Below are 25,437 nucleotides of genomic sequence, written 5' to 3'. Positions count from 1 at the left end.
TTGACACCTAGTAGTTGAACTAGGTATTGCTGTCCAAATTCAGAATATTGGATAGGTGTTTTATTCACCCGGCCCCTCTGACAATGACTTGATGCACAGGCAGGTTGCCAGGTTGAAGATACCAAAAGAAGCATGTGTACCTGACAAACGAGCCTTAGGGCTGGGTCATACCAAGTTGGAGGTACACAATGTTTTGCTTCAGCAATGATATCACAATGTACAAATTCACAATAGTCACATCGAAAGATCTGCAATGTCAAGTTGGGATCATAATTAACCCGCAACCACAATTCAGAGCATATGATTTGATTGCAAAGTTTAACCCACATATAATGGGGTGAAATTTTATTTTATCATTATTTTGATGTGTTTTCAAGTCCTGTGACTAAAATTTCAAGTGAATTTAAATCATTTGGGAACAATTAATTATTTATTTTTTCACTTTAAGAAAGAATGATTGGAATTATTTAATAAAGACTCCATGCAGTAGGGCTGCACGTTTAATCGGAAAAAAATATTGCGATCTTGATCTCGAACCTACATAGGCTGTGAATAACAGGTAATAAAGTTGTAAATAACGTTCAGTTAGTTGCACAGAGCGATTGTATGGTAGTCACGCGGGAAGTATGGTTTGCATGTTTTTTTTTTTTTTCTCCAGAGTGATGACAGCCATGACATGAGCGCACTCTGCAGTGAAAGTGAAACCAAAGCCACGCTCATGATTTACATGATCATATCGCATTGTAAAGTTATGATTACGACAAGCATTTGATGTTTTTTCTTTAATAGCGGACACAACATGTTGTGCATTAAAATAAATGTTTAACAGAGTCAGTATAAATATCTTAGCTTATGTAATGTTGAATTTAATGCTAGAGGGAATCTGATAATGACAAATGTCTCATTTTAATACTATTTTAGTCTAATAATGTTGTCAATGACAAATGGCGAGCATGCGTCTTAAACATAATTATTCAACTTTAGAATTATGAATAGTTTTATTCTGATGTCATCACTTTACTGGACCTAAACATAGACCAAATATTATTGTTGTTTTACCATATGTTTGAGAATAACAATAATGATAGCCTACTCAAATTAACCTTCATTTTACATCTACAGAATCATGTGAAAATCGTGATCTTGATTTTAGGCAAAAAAAGTGATTCTTATATTAGCCAGAATCATGCAGCTCTACCATGTAGTGTTATTTTACATCTGAATACTGAATTTCTGTTCCTCAGTACTTTTAAACTCCACTGAGTTTATCATTGTTCTATTATTTTCATCTGTGATTTCATTAGTTTATTTTTATATAATCTCAGCTATTTTTGTTTATTTTATGCAGATGCACTCACCTATAAAAACCCAGGAAAAGTAAAATGATGAATTCTTTCCAAATAGAGTTGCTAAAGTTATTTTGTGAAGCTATATTCGTCAATCAAATATAATTAGCAGAAAAACTAAATCTTGCTACAAATGTAAATTTTTTCCAATATCATGCAGTTGGTCAGCAGTCGACTGTTCCACACATCACCTCTTGTCGGGTTAACTTCGAATCGTGTTATTCCAATTCAGCATGTAGAATTGGTGTTGGTCATCGACTAAATAAAGCAATCTGGGGTGCGTTTCCGAAAACCATCGTTGGACAACTAAGGTTGCAAGTACCGTCGTTACAAACATTGTTTGTTAATTTAATGTTTCCCAAATCCATTGTTCCTAAGAACATTCGCAAACTGTGTCGCAAACTTTTATGCTTGCAGCTACAACTCTGCAGCTGTGTTAGAAACATTGTTCCTGTCTGTGTTCTATTCACAGTTATCCCCCTTTTGCCCTATTCATTTAGAACATTCTAACATTAAAACTTGGAAAGATTTTTAAAGAAAAAGCATTAAGGTCATCTCTCTTAAGTGTAATTTGCTTTCAAAGTATTTTTACAGTTCAGTTTTAGCGATCTTAATGTTTACAATTGTGTTCTCTTCGTAGTGTACTTTGAAAACATTGATGTCATTTTGAACACAGCTGTGGCTCATGACGAAAGCTATAGGTCACTATTATGGGGTTCTTCTCTAAAGTTGTTACCACCCCGTTTGAAGCATCATTATGGGCGTTTTACATTAGAACTAACATGGTTCAAACGATGGATCTGTGACAGAGAAACTACGATTTTGGGAAACACTCATCACTACATTGTTCTTTTCCCAAACGATGCATCATACTATGATAGTTCAGCCGCGAGTAACGTCTTTGTTTGGAACATGCACCCATGATTGGTTATTCAGCAATGAATCAGAGCACAAGAACAAAAACTAAAGTGACATAAACAAATAAACAATTAAAGTAAAGAAGGAACACAATAATCCTGCTGTAATTTTGCTAAAATGTGCCCTGAATCGATAACTTTTTTGGGGTAAAGTTGAACATGTTCAATCTGTCTTTACATCAACACATTTTTGTTTGGACAAATCATGATAAATTGAGGGGTGAACAGGCTTTTTGGGCATGATCAGTTGCACTTTCCATTAAGTTGATTGAGGGAACTTGAGAAAAGTTTGCAGATTGGTAGATTTGGTTAAAAATTATTCACGTCGGCGCCGGTTGCCTAGTGGTACTGCGCGCTGACATATAGCACCAGTGTGCTCATGGCGACCCGGGTTCGATTCCCGTCCCGAGGTCCTTTGCCGATCCATTCCCTCTCTCTGCTCCCAGTGCTTTCCTGTCTAAATTTTCTACTGTCCTATCAAAATAAAGGTGAAAAACCCCTAAAAAAATTATTATAAAAAAAAAAGTATTCACACAGACAGTGCGCTTGTGTTTTGTGGTGAGGAATCGCACATTTAACAGTGCTAATTGGATGCTTGAGACAGTGATCCTAATGACTCGGCATATAACCATCACACCCGGCGGCTCATTCACATGCAAACGTGACCAGGCGACAGGAAGTAGGAGATGGAGAGACAGAGAAACAGACTGAAAGACAGAGGGAGGAGGATTTCCATCAACACACGAGTCCCCCTTCCCCCATTCCAGTGTGTGTGAAATAAAGAAAGGGAGAATTAGGCAGTGAAAGGAATTCTCTATGCAATGGAATTGTGCTTATTTTTGTTTAGAGAAAAAAAGGGAGATCATTTTAGGTTGAAAAGTCATTAGAAATTTGTGTGGTGATGTGTACACATATTTGCAGGATTGTTTTCAGCAACTAGTGGTTTTGTGAGCTAAAATGCTACTTTCGGAAAAAAAATAATAAAAAATGCTGGGCTGCCGTAACCCAATGTTGAGTCAAATAAGGACAAACTGAACATTGGGTTAATATTTTTATTAAATTTAAATCACTTTTTTGACCCACTACTAAGTGTTTTTCCATAGTTGACCCAGAGTTAACGATTCTTTTAAAGTGTACTGTAGATTGCTGTGCCATACACCTTAAATAAATAAAATTAATAATCAAAATTGTCTGTTGACTCATCAACATTTGGTTAAGAGAATTGAATCATTTGATTCGGTAATGATTGAGTTGTTATACGACATGATGTGCATTGGTTTTCTTGTTGCGAATATTTGCTAAATTAAATTAAATAAACAAAATTTTTAACAATAATAAAATATGCTCCAATGCATTTTTTTTAGAAGTTTTTATTATGCCTTTTTATTGGTAGTATTTACATCTATCTATTCATCCATCTAACCACATGATTAATAATGTTAATCTAATGTAAATATGCCAAAACCTGATGTATAATAATAATAATAATAATAATAATAATAATAATTATAAAGATTTATTCAACACAATCCCAAGGTAATTTGGAACTTTTTGATTTAGTGGCTAATTCGTACAAATTTGTGTGATCTCATTTGTACGAATTTGTGCAATCTCATATGTATGAATTAGTTTGATCTCATTTCTACAATTTAGTACAATTTGCTTATCCCCCAATGACTGGGTTTAGGGGGTTATGATTCTTTTGTAAAATCATACATTTTCATACGACTGAACATGAACTAAGAATTCAAAGACAACATCATATACAGAACCCAATGATCTTAACATTCAGAAAATAAGTGAGTTTTCAGTAAAGATTTAAATTCAGAAATATTATCATCATAACAAAGTGTGTGAAGTAGCGATCTGTAGATTTTATTTGTTTATTCGAACTACAATAAAATAATATGTATGATATTGTATATATGATAAAAAAATATATTGTTTTAAAAGTTTATTTGTTCCCAGGGATGGGTTGCAGCTGGAAGGGCATCCGCTGCGTAAAAACTTGCTGGATAAATTGGCAGTTCATTCCGCTGAGGGCCCCTAGATTAATAAAGGGACTAAGCCGAAAAGAAAATGAATGAATAAAGTTTATTTGACAGTATTAATTAATTTTGCTGCTCATTTTGTCTCTTTTGGCGCTTTGCATCTTGCATTGGAAAAAGTATTGAATGAAGAGTCTTTGACTTTAGATTTAATAATTATAGGAGCACCCAAATCCCTGATACAAGCATAGTTAGCATACTTCATAATGTTTTCATTGAGATGGCTTAGTTTTGTGCTGATATGTTAGTTGACTATTTAAAGACAACAGTCTTTGTCTTCTTGAATGTGATGTACCATTGCGCTGCTTATTCTTGGTGGAAGTAAGAGACAGAACAAGATTTGTTTTGTTTTAGTGTGTATTTGCAAAAAAAAAAAAAAACAGATGGAATTGAAACACAGGAAGGAAAGAAAGAACAACAGGGAAATTGTAATGTGCTTTCAGTGTCCTGATGTCTCCGTACTAGGTACAATAAAGCTATTCTGTTTCTATATTTGTTTTATGTAACTTTTTTTTCACTGAAAACTGAAGTAATGGCTCTACAAAATTTTGTATAGAAAATAAAAGTTACTTAAATACTGATATATTTTAGTGAAATTTTACTGTATTTTTTAAGAAATATATGCAACCTTGGTAAATGTAAAAAAACCTGTTGATTGACTTTAATCACATTTATGTCATATTTGCGATAAAGCCAATGTAAATTGTTTCCTTTCGAGACACATTTTTATTTTTTATGTTGACATTTATTCTCTTTTTTGGATTTATGAATAACAGTTACATGTTTTGATATAACCATTATTTTATTTTTATCTTGTTTTCTATTGAAGATGTTTCCAATTTTAAATCAAAATGTTTGTAGAGCAGTTTTGGCTTAAAATGACAATCGCTGAAAATAAGAAAAAATATATTTATATTTAGAAAAGAAAGTAAATGGATATTTGGTAGAATAATACTGATTCTGTCACAAATTAAACAAATTAAAACTTTTTTGTTTAAACCAATTGTCAGTTTCAGCATAAAATGCTTGAAAGCGTTTTGTTTTTTATTGAAAATTTTGAAGGAATATAATCAGATCTTTATAGAATACATAACAACATAACAATAAAAACATACATTGCATATTAAATTCAGTTAAAATTTTAATTTTTCCCCCAGCTACATATTTGCCTTGCACGTTAACACATTTTTTTCCATATTCAAAACAATGCAAATCATTCTCTGAGCTTTCCTGGAAGCTTGCAACAACCAACATGTGAGACTCCAAAGGTTGTTGTTTTGTCATATTGATATGTTTAATTCACGTCTACAGAAAGAGAAAGAGAATGTAAATGGGATGAAAAAAAAAAGAAAGTACTCTGAATTCCTCACGCTCACTAGCAGCTCTGTCATTACAAACGTCTGGCGGCAAAGGTTTGGGCACAACGACTGGAATCTCTTTTTTTTTCCTCTCTCTTTCTGTCTGCTTCTGTGTTATTATACACACACTCATACAGAAACTGCACTATGAACACTCAAACTTCTTGTCACGCAATATATTTACATTCTGAATGATTTTTGAAAAAAATTTCAATGTTTTTTTTAGCACTAACAAGATTAGCGGCTGGGCTAACTTTGTTTTTTATGGATTTGTGTATTCAATAACAGCTCAGACAGCACATGCTTTTGCCCACAAAGTTTTGTGCCAATGTTTGAGGCCAACTGCTTTGCTAAACGCAACAAAATTGCATCTTTCGCCTCTTTGTTGGCTAGCAAAACCCTCCGCTAGGGATTTAAGCAGCTTGACCTTTAACTATGGGATGTGACCCTTAAAAAACTTTTGTAAACAAGAGGGCATGTGAATGTGAGGCATGTTGGAATGAACTAATTGGTCAGGTTTGGTGAAGTCTGTAGGTTAGTCACTTATTGACTTATTATATGCTTTTAGCCACAGGCTAGTCGCATGCTAAACTCTGGACAGACAATTGTTTAAACTGAAAATGTATTCCTACAGTCGTTTCATGGTGGATTCTTGATTCCAGGCTGTAAAACACACTTATCATGAATGTTGGTTCGCTGAAGAAGATTACTACTTACACACAAACACACACACACACACACACACACACACACACACACTTATTGCATACACACAAACACATTTCATGTGGGAACCTGTCTTGCCTCAAACCTGTAAGGTCACCTGGCATTTACGACGTAATGCAAACGTTCATGTATTACTCCAGTGAAGACTGTCAGACCTGTCCTGCAGAGAGGTTATACCAACTAAATAGAGCTAGGTAAGAAAAATGCATCCATAAATCAGTTTTGTTAATTGAATGTTAATAAAGCTAAATATTAAATATCAAATGATGTTAAATATTATCATTCGTATTAAAAGCTTTTTTTCTTGATAAACTAACTTTACTAAAATAAAAAAAATGTAAGCTAAATAGAAATGTATTTTTAAAAGAAGCAGGTGAATACTAACAAAAGCATAGAACAAAATTACTAAACATTGAAAAGATAAACTATTTTCGGTCAATCATACTTTATTAAGTTTATACATATAAAGTGAAAGTTGGGTTTAAAAAGGAAAGAAAAGTAACAAACAACTAAGACAATTAATAAAATGATAAAAAAGAAATAAGAAAAAAGAAATGTCTACTAAGGTTTAAGTTTAAACTGAAAAAATGAAAACATTCATAAAATTTAGATTTTTAAAATTTAAAATTGTCATACATTCTGAATTTTTCTCAATAATAATATAACGCAAAGTTCAGTCTTGCATCCTTTTCTTATATGTTCAGGCTTCATAAGTTTGATATGGAAAACAAACTCTCGAGGACACGAGAGTAAATCTACAAGGGGAACAGTGTAATTTATAACCTCATTCACACTACACTGCCTACGTAGTTTTAAAATGAAAGGATGATATAAGGAACTGCCTATTTTTATTTTGATATTAACAACTCAATAGACACCAAAAATGTTGAGGCATCATGTAGCTACATATTTATGATTGTCATCTTTACTGTATGTATATTTATAACAACACAAAGCCTGTAACATAACTGGCTTCTTTCATTTTCATAGAAAAATACGAAACATAGCCTGTCTCTTTTGCTGAATATCAATTTTAATGATTAATAATGGCAATCAATAATACAATAAGTTTATACAATATTATAAATATTATAATAATTTACAATGTATTTTATATGAAGCAAATGAATAATAACAAAAGCATAGAACAAACATTGAAAATATAACACAAATTTTTGGTCATACATATAAAGTTTATATACATATAAAGTGAATATTGGGTAAAAATAGCAAACAAAAAAATCTATTCTTAAAATAAAAAAAACAGAAATGTAAAGTCAGAAATGACTGAAATATAAACTTAAGTTTAGGTTTAAACAGAAAAAATAAAAAAGCATTTTATAATGACAAAAAATTGTCATTATTTTCTCAACTGTTTACGAAGTTACGAAAACAAATGATTTTATGTTGACTAATATTAATGACTTATTCAGCTTTCAACAAATTATAACAACCCAGGCTCATTCTGATCACGTACCCCTATATACATTTCTAGAGAAAGCAAAGTATGTCCCAGTAGCTTTGTTTTTTGGAGTTTTTGTGTTTGTGTTCGCGAAGCCACCAGAGGCTGCTGTGTGCACTTTTTCAGATCTCAAATATTTCTCGCGAGTGCCATTTGCCCCTGCTGTGCCATGTAAATCCAGCAAAGACCGCTGTCAACTGACTGACTGACTGACTGACCAACCGGCCAATACCACTACCCTCCCCCTACACTAAACCTAACCAATATTGTTTTAAAAAGCACAGATTGACCAGTGCCCACCCACTTCCCTAGACCTAACTGCAGTGTTTTGAAAAAGCAATCCAGAAAAAGAAAAGCCCCCTTAATTTTACCACACCCCCCCTATTATTTACTTATTTATTATTATTATTATTATTATTATTATTATTATTATTATTATTATTATTATTATTATTATTATGCTACTGTTTTTGTCTTATTTGCTTTCTGAAACCGTTCCTGACCAGACTTGAACCCAGTTGTCGTGGTCAACTCCTCTCTGCATCTCAAGTCCAACGGCCTACATGTCGAGCTAAATGACAAACTGGTAACAGCGGGAAAGCCATCTATATGGAGTTAATTGGTATGCTGGTTAGTGTAAAAAGAAACAACGTCACACCGCCTAGTAACATTCTTTTTAAAGACTAAATGCAACCATACGTAGCTCTGGTTACATAATTCGTGATCTCCAGATTTGTATGTAGGGTTTACTTTTTCAGAATGAGCCTATGTTGAACTTAAATTTAGTTTAGCCTTATATATTTTGTCAGTTTGACTGAGGCAAGTTGAGATGACTTTATAAGTTATCTTGATTCAACAACAAAAAAAATAGGCCGCAAGAATTTTTTTTGTGTACAAATGTAAATGTAATTTAAAACATTTAGATTTTTTTCTGAATATCTTTTAAATTGCTCACCTCAATATTTATATCACCATTGCCCGTTAAAACCCTTTAACTGGCCACTTCACACAAACAATCAAACCTATTACAAAGCATTTCTCCATTTGCAAGTATTCATTCACTTGGTGATTTAGGATCGTTGCTAATCTACAAACTACCGCCACTTGAATTCACCTTATCGCCCACTTAAAACTCCAATTTGCTTTAGAGATTTACCTCATTACAAATGAACAATTCCACTCAATTAACATCCTTATCATTCTTTCGGAAGCATCTCTGTTCTGAGACCAGTTTATAAAGTCAACGCCCATTTCCTTTTGAAGTCCTTCTTGGCTTAAAGACTGCTTTGTGATCAGATTACCATTCATTCCTTCAGCTGGTAAAAGCCGCTCCCCTCAGCATGTGATTGGCTGTTGGTTTTGTGTATGTATGTGTGTGTGACTGTGTGTGTGCTTCTCAGATCAGTTGAAGGCAGTGTTTATGAAGGAGCGCAGTGGAGCTTTTCCTCATGAAGCTGCCTGCCATCCAGCCAAACTTTAGCGGGCTCTTCCCGGCTGTACCGGGATCAGGCGTTTGCCAGGGAATTCTACAGCGCGGCTCTGACACTCTAAGGTAGACAGGGGGAATTTTCTTTGTTTGAGGATTTATGGAGTGGAAAGTTGCTTTGCCACGTGGGACTGTTTTTGTGCGAGCTGCGCTTGTGAGGGTGAAGGAGAAAGGTGTGTGGTGACATTGCTTTACAGGAGATAAAAAAAGTGTGAGATGTATTGTTTCTGTGAAATGCAAATACGTGGTTGTAGATACTTAGAAAGTGATTAGATGCAAGGAAGGTGCACTATAAGAAATGTTTTGTATGTTAATTTAACAGATAAGCGTAATGGAAAAAAGTATGTGGTGATACTGTTTTACTAAGCTCAGATTGGTGTTTAAAAAGTGTGTAAAACTGAGAAATTTGCAAAAAAAAAGTAATTTTATGTACTGTAAAGCATATCAAATCAAGAAAAGTGTATTGTAAGAAAAATTAAATGATCATTAAGTAAAAATGTTTTTTTTAATAAAAAACTTTAGTTTTTTTAGAAAATCACTTTAATTTTAGTTTGATTCAACTTTAAAAATTAAGTCAGCAACATTTTAAAAAATGTTTCAAAACGTTTGTTAACTTGTCAACAATGTTGCTGGAATCATGGTCTGTCATCATTCGGATTAGCATCTTTCAAAAAAACATTATACTGCTTACTTTTATACACTCATAAAAATAATGTCTGCTGTTTGTTCAAACAACCTATTTTAAATAAGCTGAAACAACTCAATTCTTTAGTTCTTTTAGGGGACAACTTAATAATTTTGTGTTCAATCCACTTAAATTTATAAAAGCGAATAATCTAACGTAATTCCTTCATGTTGTCCCAACATAAATTGTTTGTGTGGAGCCCAGCATTTTTACAGTGTGCAGTATGGAGACATATGTTATGATTTATGTACACTGTAAAACCCAAAACTCAAACCATTTGAGGAAATCGATTGCAACAAACCATTTAAGTTCAAAAACTAATCGTAATGAGTACTGTAAGTAAAAGAAGCAATTTGGGCACAGTAAAAACCAATAAATGAAGAGAACAAAAACCAACTGAGTACTGTAAAACCCAACAAGTTAAGGCAACTCAAAACGTTTGAGGAAAACAATTTCTACAAACCTCACAAAACTCTTTTCAAATGAGTAGATTCAGTAAATTTTGAGTTAACTACGCTCATTTCATTTGATAAAGTTGACTGTTGGGTTTTTCAGTAAACCTTTAAACGTGTGTGTGTCAAGAAAATATCTGTTGTTTGGTTTCAAGTGTTGACAAGCTCACAGGGTCACAAGACCCTGTTTGTCTATATGACTTTATTAAATATCCTGCCATTCAAAAGTTTGAATTCTCTCCAAGAATGTAGTGATTCATTCAATAAGGAAACCTTAATATTGATTAAAAACAGTAAAGACGTTTAAAAAGTGAACACAAGTCATTTTTGCTGTTTGTTCAAACTACTTAGGTAAGATTAGCCAAAACAATACATTTTTGGGGGACAATTTAATTGTTTCTTGTTCAATCCACTTTCATTTGTAAAATAAATTACATTTTGACAATCTATTTGTGTTAAAACAGCATGAATGATTTTTTTTTTACATCCACACAATTTTTTTTCTGCTTGTTCAAAATACTTGGATAAAATGAGCTGCATGGATACAACTCTTGAGATTTTTGGAGACAACTTAATTGATTTATTTCATAAATATAAAACAATTAATTTAACTTAATGGATTTGAGTTGGGATAACATTGAGAAATTGTTTGTAACCCAGCATATTTCACAGTGAAGGCTGGAGAAATTATTCTGCAAATGTAACTTTCATAGGAATAAATTGCAATTTGAAATTTAATGAAATACTAAATATTTCTATTCAAAATTTTAATAATTGGTCATAATAACAATACTTTAAATACAGTTTTACAGTTTTTTGTTTAAATAAACAGAGCTTTTGTAAGCATTAGACACTTTTTCACATAGTGTAATCTTTTCCGGAAAAGCCACCAGCACTACAGTTAAACATGACCGTTTTTTTCAAAAAGCAACAAGCTTGTCAATGACCCATGCACCATTTTCTTTCTATTCCTGGTTCAAGAACCTTTCCTGATCTCCCACAATGCCTGGCAACAGGGCAGGGGTTGCTGTAGAGATGGGTATCCTTGCAGAACTAATTGATAGGCCACCCAAAGCAAACAGGACGGGGCGGTGTGTGCACTGGAGCTGCAGCACACAACTCCACACTGCACTTCTAATAACAGCTCTTTAGAAAAAGAAAAAACAATTTCCTGGCCCGTGGATCAACCCCCCTGTATGCTTTTACTTCTTTTGGGGTGGCTTGACGTTAATCTAATGTCCCAGACGGGGGAGGGGGTGAGCCGCTGTCTGTCTGAATATGTGTGTGTGTTTGACTATGGTGGGACGGATGACGGGTTGTTTTGGGATGGATTGGACTTTTTGTTGTGTCACACCTGTGGCCTCTGTCAGTGCTCTTTCATTAGATTGGGTCATTCGTAATGGTAGACTATTGGTGAATGTTGGTGGTGAGAGATTGTGGTTGGTGGTGAGAGAGTGTTTGCCGTTTTTATTCAAAGCATCTTGGATGGCTGTCTGTTTGGAGATTTGACTGTATGATTTGCCTCTTGTTATGTCTCATGTGTAAAGTTGTTTCTTTTAGATTGCAGTGGATTTTAAATAGAAGTTTTTGTGCATTTTGGTAATTGGTTGACATTACAATGTGGGCTTTTGGGGGCTTAATAAAAGAGAGTTTTTGTTTTTTAAAAGAATGCAGTTATTTTTTCTTTATAGCGATGCCATCATGCATGTGTGTAGAGCTGTGGTGAAAAATTGTTTTCGAAAACGATTCTTTTATGCTTTTTACCTCACCATACCTGTCAACCCCCCCTTTTTTCCCGGAATTCTCTTGTATTTTACAGTTCTATCCCGCTATCATCCCGTAAAGGTATTTTCCCATAATTCTCCCGTATGTTAAGTCTTTCTCTGAAGGGTGGCTATGAATATTAAAGATCCTCCCTATATGCAACCTACACTGCCGAACCACCAGGGGCCGCAAATTGTCTTAAATGTTAGTCTATTCTGTGCTTTCGCTTTATTTAGACATGAAAACACTTTGAAATAAATATAAAAACGCCAGAATTCCCTTCCTTTCCATTACAGGGGCCGACGCCCCTCCAATGCAGTTCTCAAAACAGTCATATAGCGGTGCATGACTGTCAACTGACGCGCTCCATACTGATAAATAGACGCTGTTTCCCAAACTGATTCTCTACACGTAATTTGACGCCGCGCGAAAGTCTGGGTTTTGAGTGTGTGTTTGAACAGACATATACACATATTTAATAATAATAACATCTGAAGATGGTGATCTTGGTGTTCTTTTTTTTTTCAAACACAACTAATTTAGTCTTAAATGAGCATAAAAAGTTAGGAGAGCAGTCAAATGCTTTCATTATAATGTCAGATGTGTGCATTTTTAAAGTGACACCTCTGTTATTTAATGTAATCAAACAAAAAATCCATTCATTCGTTGCTCTTCATTCAGAATGTGTAAGTTATACAGTGAGGAAACGGCTAATGAGTTTTGATAACTGGATTCTATTTCATTTGATTCTGTCCATTTTTAGTGTATTCTACCAATGTAAAGCTTTATTAAAATGGTTTTATACATTGTAGACATTTTTTTATTTAACCCAAGCTCATTCTGAAAACGTGGCCCCACAGACGTTTCTGGAACTGCGATTTACGTGGCCAGAGGTACACGACTGATTTTTCAAGCGAACGCTACAGGGCCGGTGTGACTCCACTCCTCTTTGCGCCCGCCGGCTGACAGCTAAAAGCTCACCTCCGTATGGAGGGCTTTCCCGCCACAACCAGTTTGTCTGAGTCTGGGCAAGAGCAGTTCCAGAAATCAGGTAAGGCAAAAACAGAATCTAAAAAATAAAGCGAAGGAGTTTATAACAGGGCGAGAATGTGTCAAAATCCGAAAACGTGGTCAAAATCAGACGAGGGGGCTTTTCTTTTTCTGGACGGCTTTTGTAAATCGTCGCTTGGTTTTAAGGAAGTGAGCGGGCGGGCCGGCCGGCCGGCAGGTCAATCGGTAAAACCAGTTGGGTTTAGGGTAGGAGGAGGAGGAGGGTGGGCCGGCTGCCCAGTCAAGCATTCAGTCAATTAGTGGGATAGACGGTCGCTCAACAGCGGCCTCTGGCGGCTTTGCGCAAGAACAGCGATGGCGTGAACGGCGTTCGCAAGAGGCGTTAGAGATGTGAAAAAGTGCTCACAGCGACCTTTCACGGATTCGCGAAAACAAAAACTGCACAAATGCATACCTCCCGGGATGTATTTCGCGGTCTTCAGAAACATCCGTGCGGCTACTTTTCTAAAATGAGCCTGGGTTGTTTTTATTATATGTCCTCATTTTGCATATGATTGGTAATTTATTTCACGAATATCTATCACTTATTTAGGATCTGACATAAAGACGCATTTAAAAGAAATCAGTAGAGGCAGGCAGTAGCTCTGCCGCACTGAAGAGGGCGCACATGAGCTCACAGTTATTATTGTTCAGTGGTTGCTCTTCTTATACGTAATAGAGTTTAATCGGAGTCCGTTATTTTATGTTTTGCTCAGGCTGACTGCAAAAATCGCGGATGTAACGTTAATATCTTAGCTCAAACATTTATCAAAATTAAACTTAAAACATGAATAAAAAATGGACAACCAATGCAGGAGCTAAAGGGCTTGCTTTAAAGGACGGGACAGAAGATAACTCGATTATTTCAAAGTAATTCAAGTCATATAAGACATAATTTAAAGTAAAGGTAAGACCAGTGGTCAAATCCTGTGTGTCTGTTTGTGAGTAAGAAAGAGAGAGTGAGCACGCATCCGCCATGGTTCTTTGTTTCTTGTATAGGCTTTCTGTAGCATCCACCTTGTGTTTTTTGGGAGACATATTGAATCCCTATACGTTTTTATTTTTCCTTGGCCCAATATACCTTCCATGTGTATTGAACAAATGCTTATATAATATATGATACACAATCGGTAGTTGGCAATATATATTGGGTGCATATTTTTGTAAATATGACCCTGAAAGAGTCGTGCCTCACCAGCCACAAACCTCACAACATGTCACTGGATTGTATAGATTTGCCAAAACTGAAAAAAGCTACAGAAAATAAATTTAAATATGGTAACTGTTTGTTTTCTGACAAGTTGTCAACCAACCACAACATACTGGAAAATCTGACCAATGAGAGCAGAGTAGACTCTTATAAGGCAGAGTTTGGAGAGACTGGATTCTTAAATGAAATGTTTCGGACAGTGTGAAACATAAACTGAAATGTAGATTATAAATAAAGGAAAGAGTTTTTTGGTTTTGGATGGATATAAACCTATTAATATTCAGTAATGATTCTTGCATAAACATAGTAATGTTTTTTGATCTTAATTCATTCAAAAAAAGTATTTTCTCTCTGGCATATTCAAACATTTCTTAGTTTGAACCTCTTTCTGAAGACTTCAGAAGCAATATATTTCTCACTCCCCTTCTATTCTGAGCTGGTTTGCACTTTAGAAAAGCAGGAGGAGGAATGTCTTTGGATTATATTGGTACAGAATGAAACAGAGGAATGAATTCTTTAAAATCCCACTTTCTGACCCACCTCTGTGCCACCCACACCCTCTCTTTTTTCTCTCTTTCATGTATACTAGACTTTGTTTTGTTGTTGTGAAGATTACAGAAGTTGATGTGCCGGCCAACAGGGAAATTATATGTTGCACATTTGTGTGGTGAAACTTTAAAATATAATGAGTTGTGTAAGAGCTGGTGGGGTTGACTTCATTTATTGAATATAACAAAGTTATTGAATGACTTTATTGAATGGCTTTAAATTGTATAATTTACAATGCAAACAATTTTAAATAAATAAAATTAGGATAATTTCTTTTTTCAAAAGACTTATGTTCACCAAAGATTTATTTATCTGATAAAAATCACAGTAAATTTGTAATGTGAATGGGACACTGACAACAGAAGGTGGATCCAAATGCAGGGTTAATTCAACAGAATGATCAGGCAAGCTGCGGTCAACAAAGGGGCAAATCCAGAGCCATTGTCATATAACAGGCAGATGGTCAAAAGGCAGGCAGCAGGAAGAAATAAACATTAAAACAAACAAAACAAAGCGAAGATCAAAACTGGCAAGACAAGGAAAGCGCATCGTAATGCTCACAAACAGTATAACAGGACTCAGCAATAAAGTGTTCGTGTGTATTCTGTGTATATAGTCCTTGTAATCAGTTCAGTCAGCAAAATCTGAAACAGGTGCGTGTGAGCAATGCATGACTGGAACTTGTAGTCCATGTAATGGCGGCTTTGTAGTTCTTAAATGAACTGTGTGTTTACCAGCGATCTGCAGCTGTTAGATCATAACAAAACGTAAAATTGATAAATTCATACCTGTAATGCAAAGCTGAATATAATCATTAGTGTTCAGTCATAATTAAAAATATTTATATAGATTTTTTAATGTGGGAAAATGTCTGATGAAAATTTTGATGAATGTCTGATGAAATATATTTTCGATATTATTTCATAAAAATGCAGTAAACGTTAAAATGCTATGTATCCCTGTAATGAATATGATCAATAGTTAGTATTCAGTTATAATAAAAATATTTATATATGTATAAATAGTTATTTATTTTATTCGGATATTACTGTTATTTTAAATTCTATATCTAGAATAAATTATAATATTAATAAAAACAACAACAATAATAAAAATAGAAATAATAAAAAAATTAAAATAAATCATATAATTTATAACGATTTATGTATTTTCATGTATATAATTTCATAAAATTTCCTTTAATGATAAAAGAGTACATTTGATCCATCAACTTTTAGCAGCTCATTAGCATATCAATGTCTTCAGATAGACTAAATGGATTTCATGGCATCTTCAAAAAGGAAGAAGTGACTCATTCATGTTTTCTTTCCATTTGATTTTTGGGGAGGGCTTTTCTCTTTGGTATTTGTTTGCATTTGCCACGTATAGAATCTGACAGAGTATGGCGAATGATGAATGAAGCTGATCATTTAACCAAGCAGACAAACACATTAGCAAAGTGTGTGAGAGAGCTTTTTCTGACAAACAGCCCCAACGGGAGCAACTTTCTCACAGCTCATTAAAACAGGAACCCCAGACGTCCTTCCATGGCGATTATGTCGAGACGGTTATGACAGACATGAGTGATGGCGATTCTGTTCATATAAAAACAACTGTCTGTTGAGTTTGTGTTTCAGTACGTCAATGTTGGGTGTCTGTAAATGTGTTCACGGCCTGTTTTTTTTTTTTTTTTTTTTGACCAAATAATCCTGAGAAATGAAGTGTATTAGGTGCTAGTAGAGATGTCGATAAAACATAGTGGTGCTTAAAGTCCTAATGAAATCAAAATTATTTTTATAGTCTTGGCACACTTACTCAAAAATTTTTGTTGGAGTTTTTTTTATATATATGTATGTACTATATATACAATTTAGACACATTGAGTCCAATGCGAATAATGAATCTGTTGCAACAAAATATACAAATAATTGTAAAACAATGCAAATTTAAGTGATACTGGTTTTTCCTATCTCTTTAAAAAAGACTTTCCTATCTCTTTAAAAAATCTTGAACAGAGACTTGCTGTATGTCTATGGTATGGACACATACACACGGACATGGGAAAGGTGTGTGGCTATAAGAGTGGTTTTCAACCATCTGACTCAGTTTGTCTTTATATTTTACACTTTGTCATAAAGTGCTCTGTGCTGCAAAAAGAAGTTAGTAAATTTTTGCAAAATTCTAGATTTTGGCATTTACTTGTATGGTGGTTGTATAATACCTCTCAAAACGCTTTCTACGGATGCAAAAAATGTAGAAAATAAAGTATGCCTTTCGAAAAATTTTGGAGGCAGGGTGTAAATGTGATCGACACAATGTGAGATTGAATTTAAAAAAAAATATTGTACGAAAATTTCATATGAAAATTTCAGACTTGTGTGCAAAAAACTTTAGTATCATATGTTAAGGTTATCTATAAGTAAGTGTGTTCCAAAAAAATTTAGAACATCAGGAGAAAATAAGTATTAAACAATCTCTCAGTAGTTCTTCAGCCACCCTCTGCCCTCACTGTAAAATAATATTAGCTGCTTCAGTGCAACATCTACATTATCAGATGATGAAGATGAAGCCAGGGTGGACATTTCAGCAAGACAATAATCCAAAACCCAACCAAGGAAACTCTCAAATGCTTTCAAAGAAAGAAATCCAAACTGTAGAATGACCCAGCCAATCACCTGACTTGAATCCAATATAAAATACAAATTAAAGATCCTATTTATTAGACGAGACCCACAGAACCATCAAGATTTTTATACTCTGTTGAAGTCTGTGATAAACTTAGACTTAGGAAATGCATGTTATTCACTCTCCATTTGAGAGGTGTCTTGAAGCTGCCATCACCAAAAAATACTTTTATGTAAAGTATTAAATACGTTTCGGTAGTTCAGTACTTTCTCCTTGTGTCATTTCATTGTTATTACACATTACTCGTTTTTCAGATTTTTTGGTTTTGTTTTATTTTTGTTTGCAGTTTACCAAAATCTGATTCATTTCCATGTCAACAGCACCTTTAGAAATATTATTCCCTAAAAGCACATGACGTGTTTAATTTTTCCAACTGTATAGCATTCATTCTTACAGATTCCCACCTTTGCTAGTGAGAATTAATGAATATGACATCACCCTGCAAATGTCTCTCATCAATTCTTCTGAGATCAAATGCTCTCTAGTATCTAAAGTATCCAGTCCCCTGTGAAATCGATCACTTAATCACATGAAACTGAATGATCATACCATATCAGTTCAGTTTAACTTTAAATGAAATCAAATCACACATGCACATTTCAAAGCACTCTTAAGCTCCTGTAGTTCTGATAGTGTCACTTGAGACTCAAGTGGCCTAAACTGGTGGCTTGTGGGAGTCTGTGTTTGGATTTAGCAACCAGCATGGAGTGGACTTCCTGTTTACACATGCACATTTACATTCAAGTCAAAGGAAAGGCCTTTTTTCTAGCTGCTTTTGATCTTTTAAAGGCTTGTGGTGATGAAAAGGTTAATTGGACCAACCTGGAAAAAAGCCTGAAAGTGTTTTTTTTTACATAAATAAACAAATATGTTTTGTTGTAATTTGAGCTAAATTAACATTTTTGTTATTGTTATTTAAGATCAGAAACTTAAAAACAAACCATAAATATTAAAGATATACACCAATATGGAAAAAGACTCGTTAGCACACTGTAAAACAAATTTTGCAGTCCTCAATGTTTTAGTTAAATCAAATGAATTTTTCTAGTCATCTCAACTTACATGAATTAAATTGACTAAAATACAAAGTTAAACTTTGTACTTAAAATGTTTGTTAAACTGATTTACTTATTAAAATAAGTTCAAGCAACATCAAATATTTATTGTCTTGACTTTGTCATAAAATCTTTTAGAGTGTACTCTATAGCAGTGGTCCTTAACCTTTTTATCACTGTGGACCCGTCAACACTTGACATTTTTAATGTGTGTGTGTGTGGGGGTGGGGGGGGTGTTGGTGATAGATGGCTAGACACTAGGCGTGGGCTAGGCGACCATCAACCGTTTTCTTAAAGGAATACAAGCTGACAAAACATTGCTGTCATTCTGATACTAAACCAATTTGTACCAATTTTACATCGAACAATGTCTGATGTAAAACATCACGATGGATGATGGCATCATTGTCATAGGAGGCAGTGAATAAAATTTTTATGAATATTCATAACAAATTAATTATTTGTAGCCTAGCGTTTTAAACCTGACCCGCATTGTCTTTGTTTTCACTCATAACCAAATCATAAATAAATGAAGATACACACAAATTACCACCTGTCAATCACTTTTTCGGCAGGACTGTAGCATGAATAGGCAGATCAATCTGTGTCGTTATAATGTCGTCGACAAACTTGGCTATTAAAATAGTTGCACAACCAACAGGAACCAATCAACAGAATCTGAGGTTTTCACAAAAATGACTAAGTACAAGCGTGAAAGCAAATGATTGAAGCAGTGTTTTGATGCTTTGACATGTTACCTGATAGATTTAAAAGACTGAAGAGTCGTTAGATAGAGACAAGATTGATTAAATATCCCCACAATCCAGCGGGACATCCTTTATAAACTGTCCAACGTGCACGGTTTTGGAGCTTAGATATGCGCATATACTGCTGAAGCGCATGCCAGTGTGTGTATGTGTGTGTGTGTGTGTTGGTGTGTGTGGTCACGTCATGTGTGTTTTCAGCGGTATAGTGTGAATGGAGAGCTGTTCAGAAATGCTAGGTAAAACACAGTGTGGACTTGGATCGTTTTCATTCTAAAATGGCCTTTTTAAACTAAGACGCATTAGTGTAAACAGGGCTTGAGTGTGTGTCTTTCGTGAGTGGGTGGCTGCTGCGACGGGGGTGGGGCTAAGGATTGGGATGCCAGCTCAGCATTGTGATGTTCATCCTCATTGGCTATGGACGATGGCATAATTTATCGACCCAACCCTATCTGATACAAGTTTTATTAAAAGTAAAAAATGACAAAGCACAGCAGTGTTTGTGTGTTCTGTGTTTGTCTGAGGGTATTAGTCTACTGAAATGTGTAAATTCAATACCAGATGAAGCTGATTAGTCAATTCTTGTCATGTGACTCCCGATGCACTCGCGGGATTTATTCAACTGGGTGCGTCTGGTCTGGAAGGCGCAAGCGTGTCACGTAGCTTGTGCACACAAGCCACGCACCTCTATTGTAGATATATACTCCATCCTCCAAACTCTAGAAAAGACACGATATGCGATATGCCATCATTAAGGATCTCCATCAGTTGGTCTTCTTGCACAGACATCCTGGATTCACCTGATTTATTGACAAATGGGTTGCAGATCTATTCCTTGGCCGTTTGTGGGTCCTTCACTGGTCATTTTCCCCTTAGCAAAGAAACAAATTAAAAATAATATATAATTAAGTGAATAACTACATAAGTGAATACATAGTCTGATTGTAGCTATATTAAAAAAACGATAAATCTATTATCGTCAAACAAACAAATAAGCAAGTAATAGATAGTCTGCTTTGGGATAAAGTAGCAAAAATTACAATTCACGTTAGTCCCAGCAAGTCCTCTCACAACTCCTTACTTTACAATCCAGTGGTGTCTTTGGTCTAGAAGATTTAGCTTGACTCCTGCTGCTCGTCCTAATGCATTGGGTCAGACAGGAGCTCTGTCAGCAATGCTGGAGAGCAGAGCTGAATCTGAGGAGGCGCAGAGCTCATTAAAACACATTTGAGAGACACGTCTAATGTCTCAAGCATGATGGGAATGCAGAGACTGTCTTCGTACAGACCTCTAATTCTCCACAGATGCTGTTTTTTTTTTCTTACCTTTTTCTTCCATTTCTACTTTTTACCTTTACATTTATAATAGTGTGTTGTAATGTCACAAAACAAGAATTTATAATTTTAATCCAAATACCTTCAAAAATATCGAATTTTTGATACTATGAGGTTTTATTTACTACCGGTCAAGATTTTCACCTACCGTAAAATACAAATACTGTTGTTTTCCTTGTTTTGAATCGTGGGGTTTTAGTAAATTACACCATGTAGCATTGTAACACATTTCTTGAAGACTTGAAAATGAGAATAAGTTATTATATATATATATATATATAAATATATATTTTGCTTCTCAGGCTCTACAAATTGGTGTGTCTCAGAGGCATCGCTTGATACCATTTACTGGGGCACCTGCCTGGGAAAAAATTGCCAGGGCCCCAGTAAATGCTTTGAGATACAATTTACTTTATATGCAAGTGTATTTGTTAAGAGTGGTAATCCCAAAATAAAGTTATTATTCACTATGTGCAACCGAACCAACGCTGATGAAAGCTAAATAAAAAAAAAGTTAAAAAAGTAAAAAAAAATATTAAAAAAAACATACCCCCGCAACTCATGCAACGCTCCTGCTTGATGCTGCTCATGTGTTGTGAAACGGGCCTAACAGTATTTTATGCTGAGGTGTCGGCACGCAGTGAGTTTTGCAAGTCGACAAGACAAAGTTTAAATAATATGATGGTGATCTTATTTAGACTGCATGGCTCCTGATAGATTTTTTTTGGTATAAAGCAGAAAGGAGGGATAAAAACAGTGAGGTTAGACTTAATAAATCTAATTTTCATCCATGAGTCGGGTCTAAGACAACGCACAACAGATAATTCTATAAAACATCTTTTTAGGATTCTATTGAATTGTCTAAAGAATTGCATTCTAATGAAATTAATATTCATGCAAAAGATTTCTTAAATTGTCTTAGCATTATTTCAGTTGTGTCTTTTGATTGTTTCCCATTCACATTTAGGATTCATTTCTGTTCTTTGTTTACAATAATAATTGTATAATAACAGTTCTGTTAATTATTCATTATTGTTTATATATTATATTATGTGCCCCAGTACAATAGAGCTATATGTCTAACAATGCCTCTGGTGTGTCTGTTAGAAAAATATAGATTTTTTAACACTTTATAAACAGTTTTGTGTGACATCTGGGCTGCGTCCAAAACCACCTACTACTCAGTGGGCACTGCATTTGAATTTAAACGTACTACTTGGCCATAAGAAAAGTATGTTCTAAACAGTATGAATGTTAAAAGTATGAATGGAATTCAGACGTACTACATCCGCCATTTTGTCATGGTCACGTGACCTACCTGTGTCAGTTGCGTCGCTTTACTCTCATTCATAAATTCTCTCATGGGCATCATGGGATAATGCAGCATGCATGGGACGTGCACTCCAGAATCTCGCCGGAAATAGTAAGTCATCCGGATACTTCTCGCTTACTGATTTTCAAATTATATGAATTCTGACATACTACTCGGCTCGCATACTGATTTATGCGTACTATTTAGTATGGAAGTATCCGGTTTCAGATGCAGCCCTGGTGAGAGACTCCTGCCTTCTTCTTCTCCTAATTTCAAGATGCTTTTTTTGTGTACTTATCGCCATCAGCTGGACAGGAGTGTGAAGTGCGTGTGCAGTTGGAGAAAGATAAACAAAACACAACCCTGTCAAGCTGATAGTACTAAATGCACCAAACAAATGGCAGTGATTTTTTTTACATTTTTGTATTATCTCTTTACAAGTTGTAAAATAAATCTGATGTCGTTAGATTGTGTATGTGATTTTTCAGCTCAAAATACTAAACAAATATTTTTTAATAATCTGGCACTTTTAGCCCTTGATCCATCGTGTGCTGTTTTGATGACTGTTGCTTTAAATTTAAATGAGATTTTACAGTTAAAAAGTGGAGCTAATAACACCTATGCATCACCTTAGCAACAGATTCAAAACAGGACTAATGTTATCGCTCTCAAAAAAACTGAAAATGTCAAAAGAAGTGGCTCAGCAGAAGGTAATATTTGGAGACAACAATGTTCATCTGTGCATCCTACAACATTTATAGTTTCTGGCATTGTCTTCAGTGAGAACTTTAATGGCGGATAACTGCTTCTCACTCAGGGCTGTCTAATACTGCTAATAAGGAAGACATTGTCAATAGTTGGCATGGCTTTCCATCTCTGATGATATGTACAAAGGGAAAATGTCTATCAAAGTGTTTCTAAAGACAAAAAAGATGTTTTTATGAAGTCTGAACTCCTTATAAAAGGATTTTTTGCATAATAGGTCCCCTTTAAGGAATACAGTAGAAACTACTAGCCTGACTTATAAAGTTAAAACATTACAGAAGAAAATTACAAGCGATAACACAACAGATATACAGGTAAAAACTATGCTTAGTGCTTGCTTTCTTCTTGTACTTCTCTAAAACTGTGTCTTTGCCTTTTGTTAATGGTGAATGGTATTGACTACTCTCACTTTAAGAAATATCTTCCTCCATTGTTTACTTTCACTTTCTAATGTGTTATAAAGAAAATTCTTTTGTCGTTATATGACAAATTAAACATTTTAGATGTTTGTTTCAGTCTGTTAGTTTTAAGGATATCTATTAGCTAGTGTGCTCCAAAACAGTGACTAAATTAGCATTTAGAAAATATAAAACTGATATAAACATCCAATGCTTTTAGTTTGTCACTTCCGCTTTAAGATTAAAGCATTAAAAAATACCAAGTGAGAGAAAGCTACAGGTATCGATAGTGCCAAAAAGTTTCGTTTCAAATGTTTCACTATCAACACGTGTGGAAATATCAAATATGAATGCTTTTCATCCGTGTGTTCAGCTCTATTTCAGTCCTCGTGCCTCTGTATTGATGTTTTTGTCTGTTGTCTGTGGGTGTTTGTTTTCAGTTGGGACGACAGCAGTTCGGTAAGCAGTGGGATCAGTGATACGCTGGACACAGATGAGCTCAACACCAGCTCATCCCTCAGCTCTTTCGTCAACACCCCGTCAGGCCCGCAAAGAGACACTGATGAACAGGTCAGTCACTCAGAGAGACTTCAGACAGCAACATTAAACAGAAACACAAACATCCATCCATCCATCTATCCATCTATCCATCCATCCATCCATCCATCCATTCTTCCCTCCAAATAATGATATAAAATCAACAATACTAATACAATAATATATAACAGTAAGGTTACAGTAAGTTTCAATAGGTTAATGTTAATGTATACTAACATGAACTAAGAATGAACAATACAGCATTTATTAAGCATTGTTCAAGATGGACTGACAGTTTTTTTTTCTGCATTGTGTGTGTTTTATCAGTGCGGGTGTTAAGTGTGTGACTCAGCTCTGCTCTGCTCATTGATCAGCTTTATTAGATTGGGGCAGGTTAACATATGCTGAGCAAATGTGGCAGTAGTAAAACTCAGATACTGTACTCTTCAGCACAATCAGCTCTGAATACAGACGTGACACAAGCTGTGCTTTACCACTACACTTGGCCACACCTGGGCTTTATTGCTTTATTAAATGGTGTATCCATGACCTTATTCTTCTACAATCTCACAGATGTTGTTATTGATCTTAATATGACTCAAAAGGCCAGTGGTATTTTAGTGTTGTGGACACTATTATAGTGTAAACTCTCAGAAAACAAAAATGGTACAATGTTGTACCAAAGAAGGTACAAAACCTTGTCACTGGGGCAGAACCTTTGTATGAGACAGAATTGCACCTTAAGACAAAGAAACAAATTTGTAGCATTGCAGTTTTCACCTTTAAGCCCATCATTTGTACCATGGGAAACCAAAATGTATCTTTGGTCTTAAAACCTATAGATATAATATTGTGCCTTCACTAAAGATACAAATCTGATCCATAAAGGTACCACCACAGTGGTAAGAGGTCTTAAGAGGTATTTTCTGCACCATTAAAGGCACAATGTTTAAGTACAAAACTGTTCCTCAAGGAGCATTATGTGTACCACTGTGTACCTTTTTTTCCGAGAGTGTAGGGAATTAGATTTTTCAAGTTTTATACATTTTCTTGTGCTTTGTCATGTTTATCATAATTTTATATTTCTATTTAGTGTTTATTTTTGTGAATTTACTATTTATTTGAGCGTAACAGGTTAAAGTAAATGAGAAAGGTTGCTTTGTTATAAAAAAAAAATAATTTTTATCCATTGATAAGTGGTTATATATGATGAAAAAAAACTTTTGTATTTATGATCAAAAAAAAACTTTTTGCTATATTAATTTGATTTTAGATTTTAATTAATTTATTTATTATAATAAAATATATATTTATAATTATTTTTGGAATTAAGTTTAATTTCTTTTTAATTTGGTGCTATATTATTGTTAATAAATGTATTGTTAATACATTTATGAATGTATTTATTAATTTGGTACATTAAGTAAATAAAAAGTAAATGAAATGCCAAAAAGAAGATATATTTTTGTTTTTTTATTTTATGAGGATTGTTTTAAAGGTTTTAGTATTAGCTAAACGTAATAACCCTGCAAGC

The 25,437-nt window shown here is 34.5% G+C and overlaps 1 protein-coding gene and 1 long non-coding RNA gene across 39 annotated transcripts in view; one reads left to right on the top strand and one right to left on the bottom strand.

Annotated features, from left to right (window-relative positions):
* The window catches only part of nav2b (neuron navigator 2b), a 159,156-nt gene that overhangs the window by 92,084 nt on the left and 41,635 nt on the right, over window positions 1-25,437 (top strand). For 30 of the 38 annotated variants that reach the window (XR_015526344.1, XR_015526343.1, XM_087311985.1 and 27 more), the window contains one exon: window positions 23,807-23,936. Coding sequence is in view for 32 of the 38 variants with exons in the window: in XM_087311985.1 (XP_087168111.1) it covers window positions 23,807-23,936 (130 nt within the window). In the remaining 6 variants the exon portion in view is untranslated. Of the gene's footprint in view, window positions 1-9,255; window positions 9,517-23,806; window positions 23,937-25,437 lie in introns of those variants that run through there. The other 8 variants (XM_087311999.1, XM_087311993.1, XM_087311994.1 and 5 more) reach the window with 2 other exon arrangements.
* On the bottom strand, window positions 9,311-12,511 carry LOC147830836 (uncharacterized). Its single transcript, XR_015526371.1, has 2 exons — window positions 11,027-12,511; window positions 9,311-10,823 (listed from the first exon to the last, which is right to left on the bottom strand). It is a non-coding gene; the product is annotated as an uncharacterized LOC147830836 (long non-coding RNA).

The sequence above is a fragment of the Danio rerio genome, chromosome 25, assembly GCF_052040795.2.
Source record: "Danio rerio strain M-AB ecotype USA chromosome 25, GRCz13ab, whole genome shotgun sequence".
In the NCBI taxonomy this organism is placed as follows: domain Eukaryota; kingdom Metazoa; phylum Chordata; class Actinopteri; order Cypriniformes; family Danionidae; genus Danio; species Danio rerio.
The sequence above is the reverse complement of the archived record's forward strand: the minus strand, read 5'-3'. Positions and strand labels throughout refer to the sequence as shown.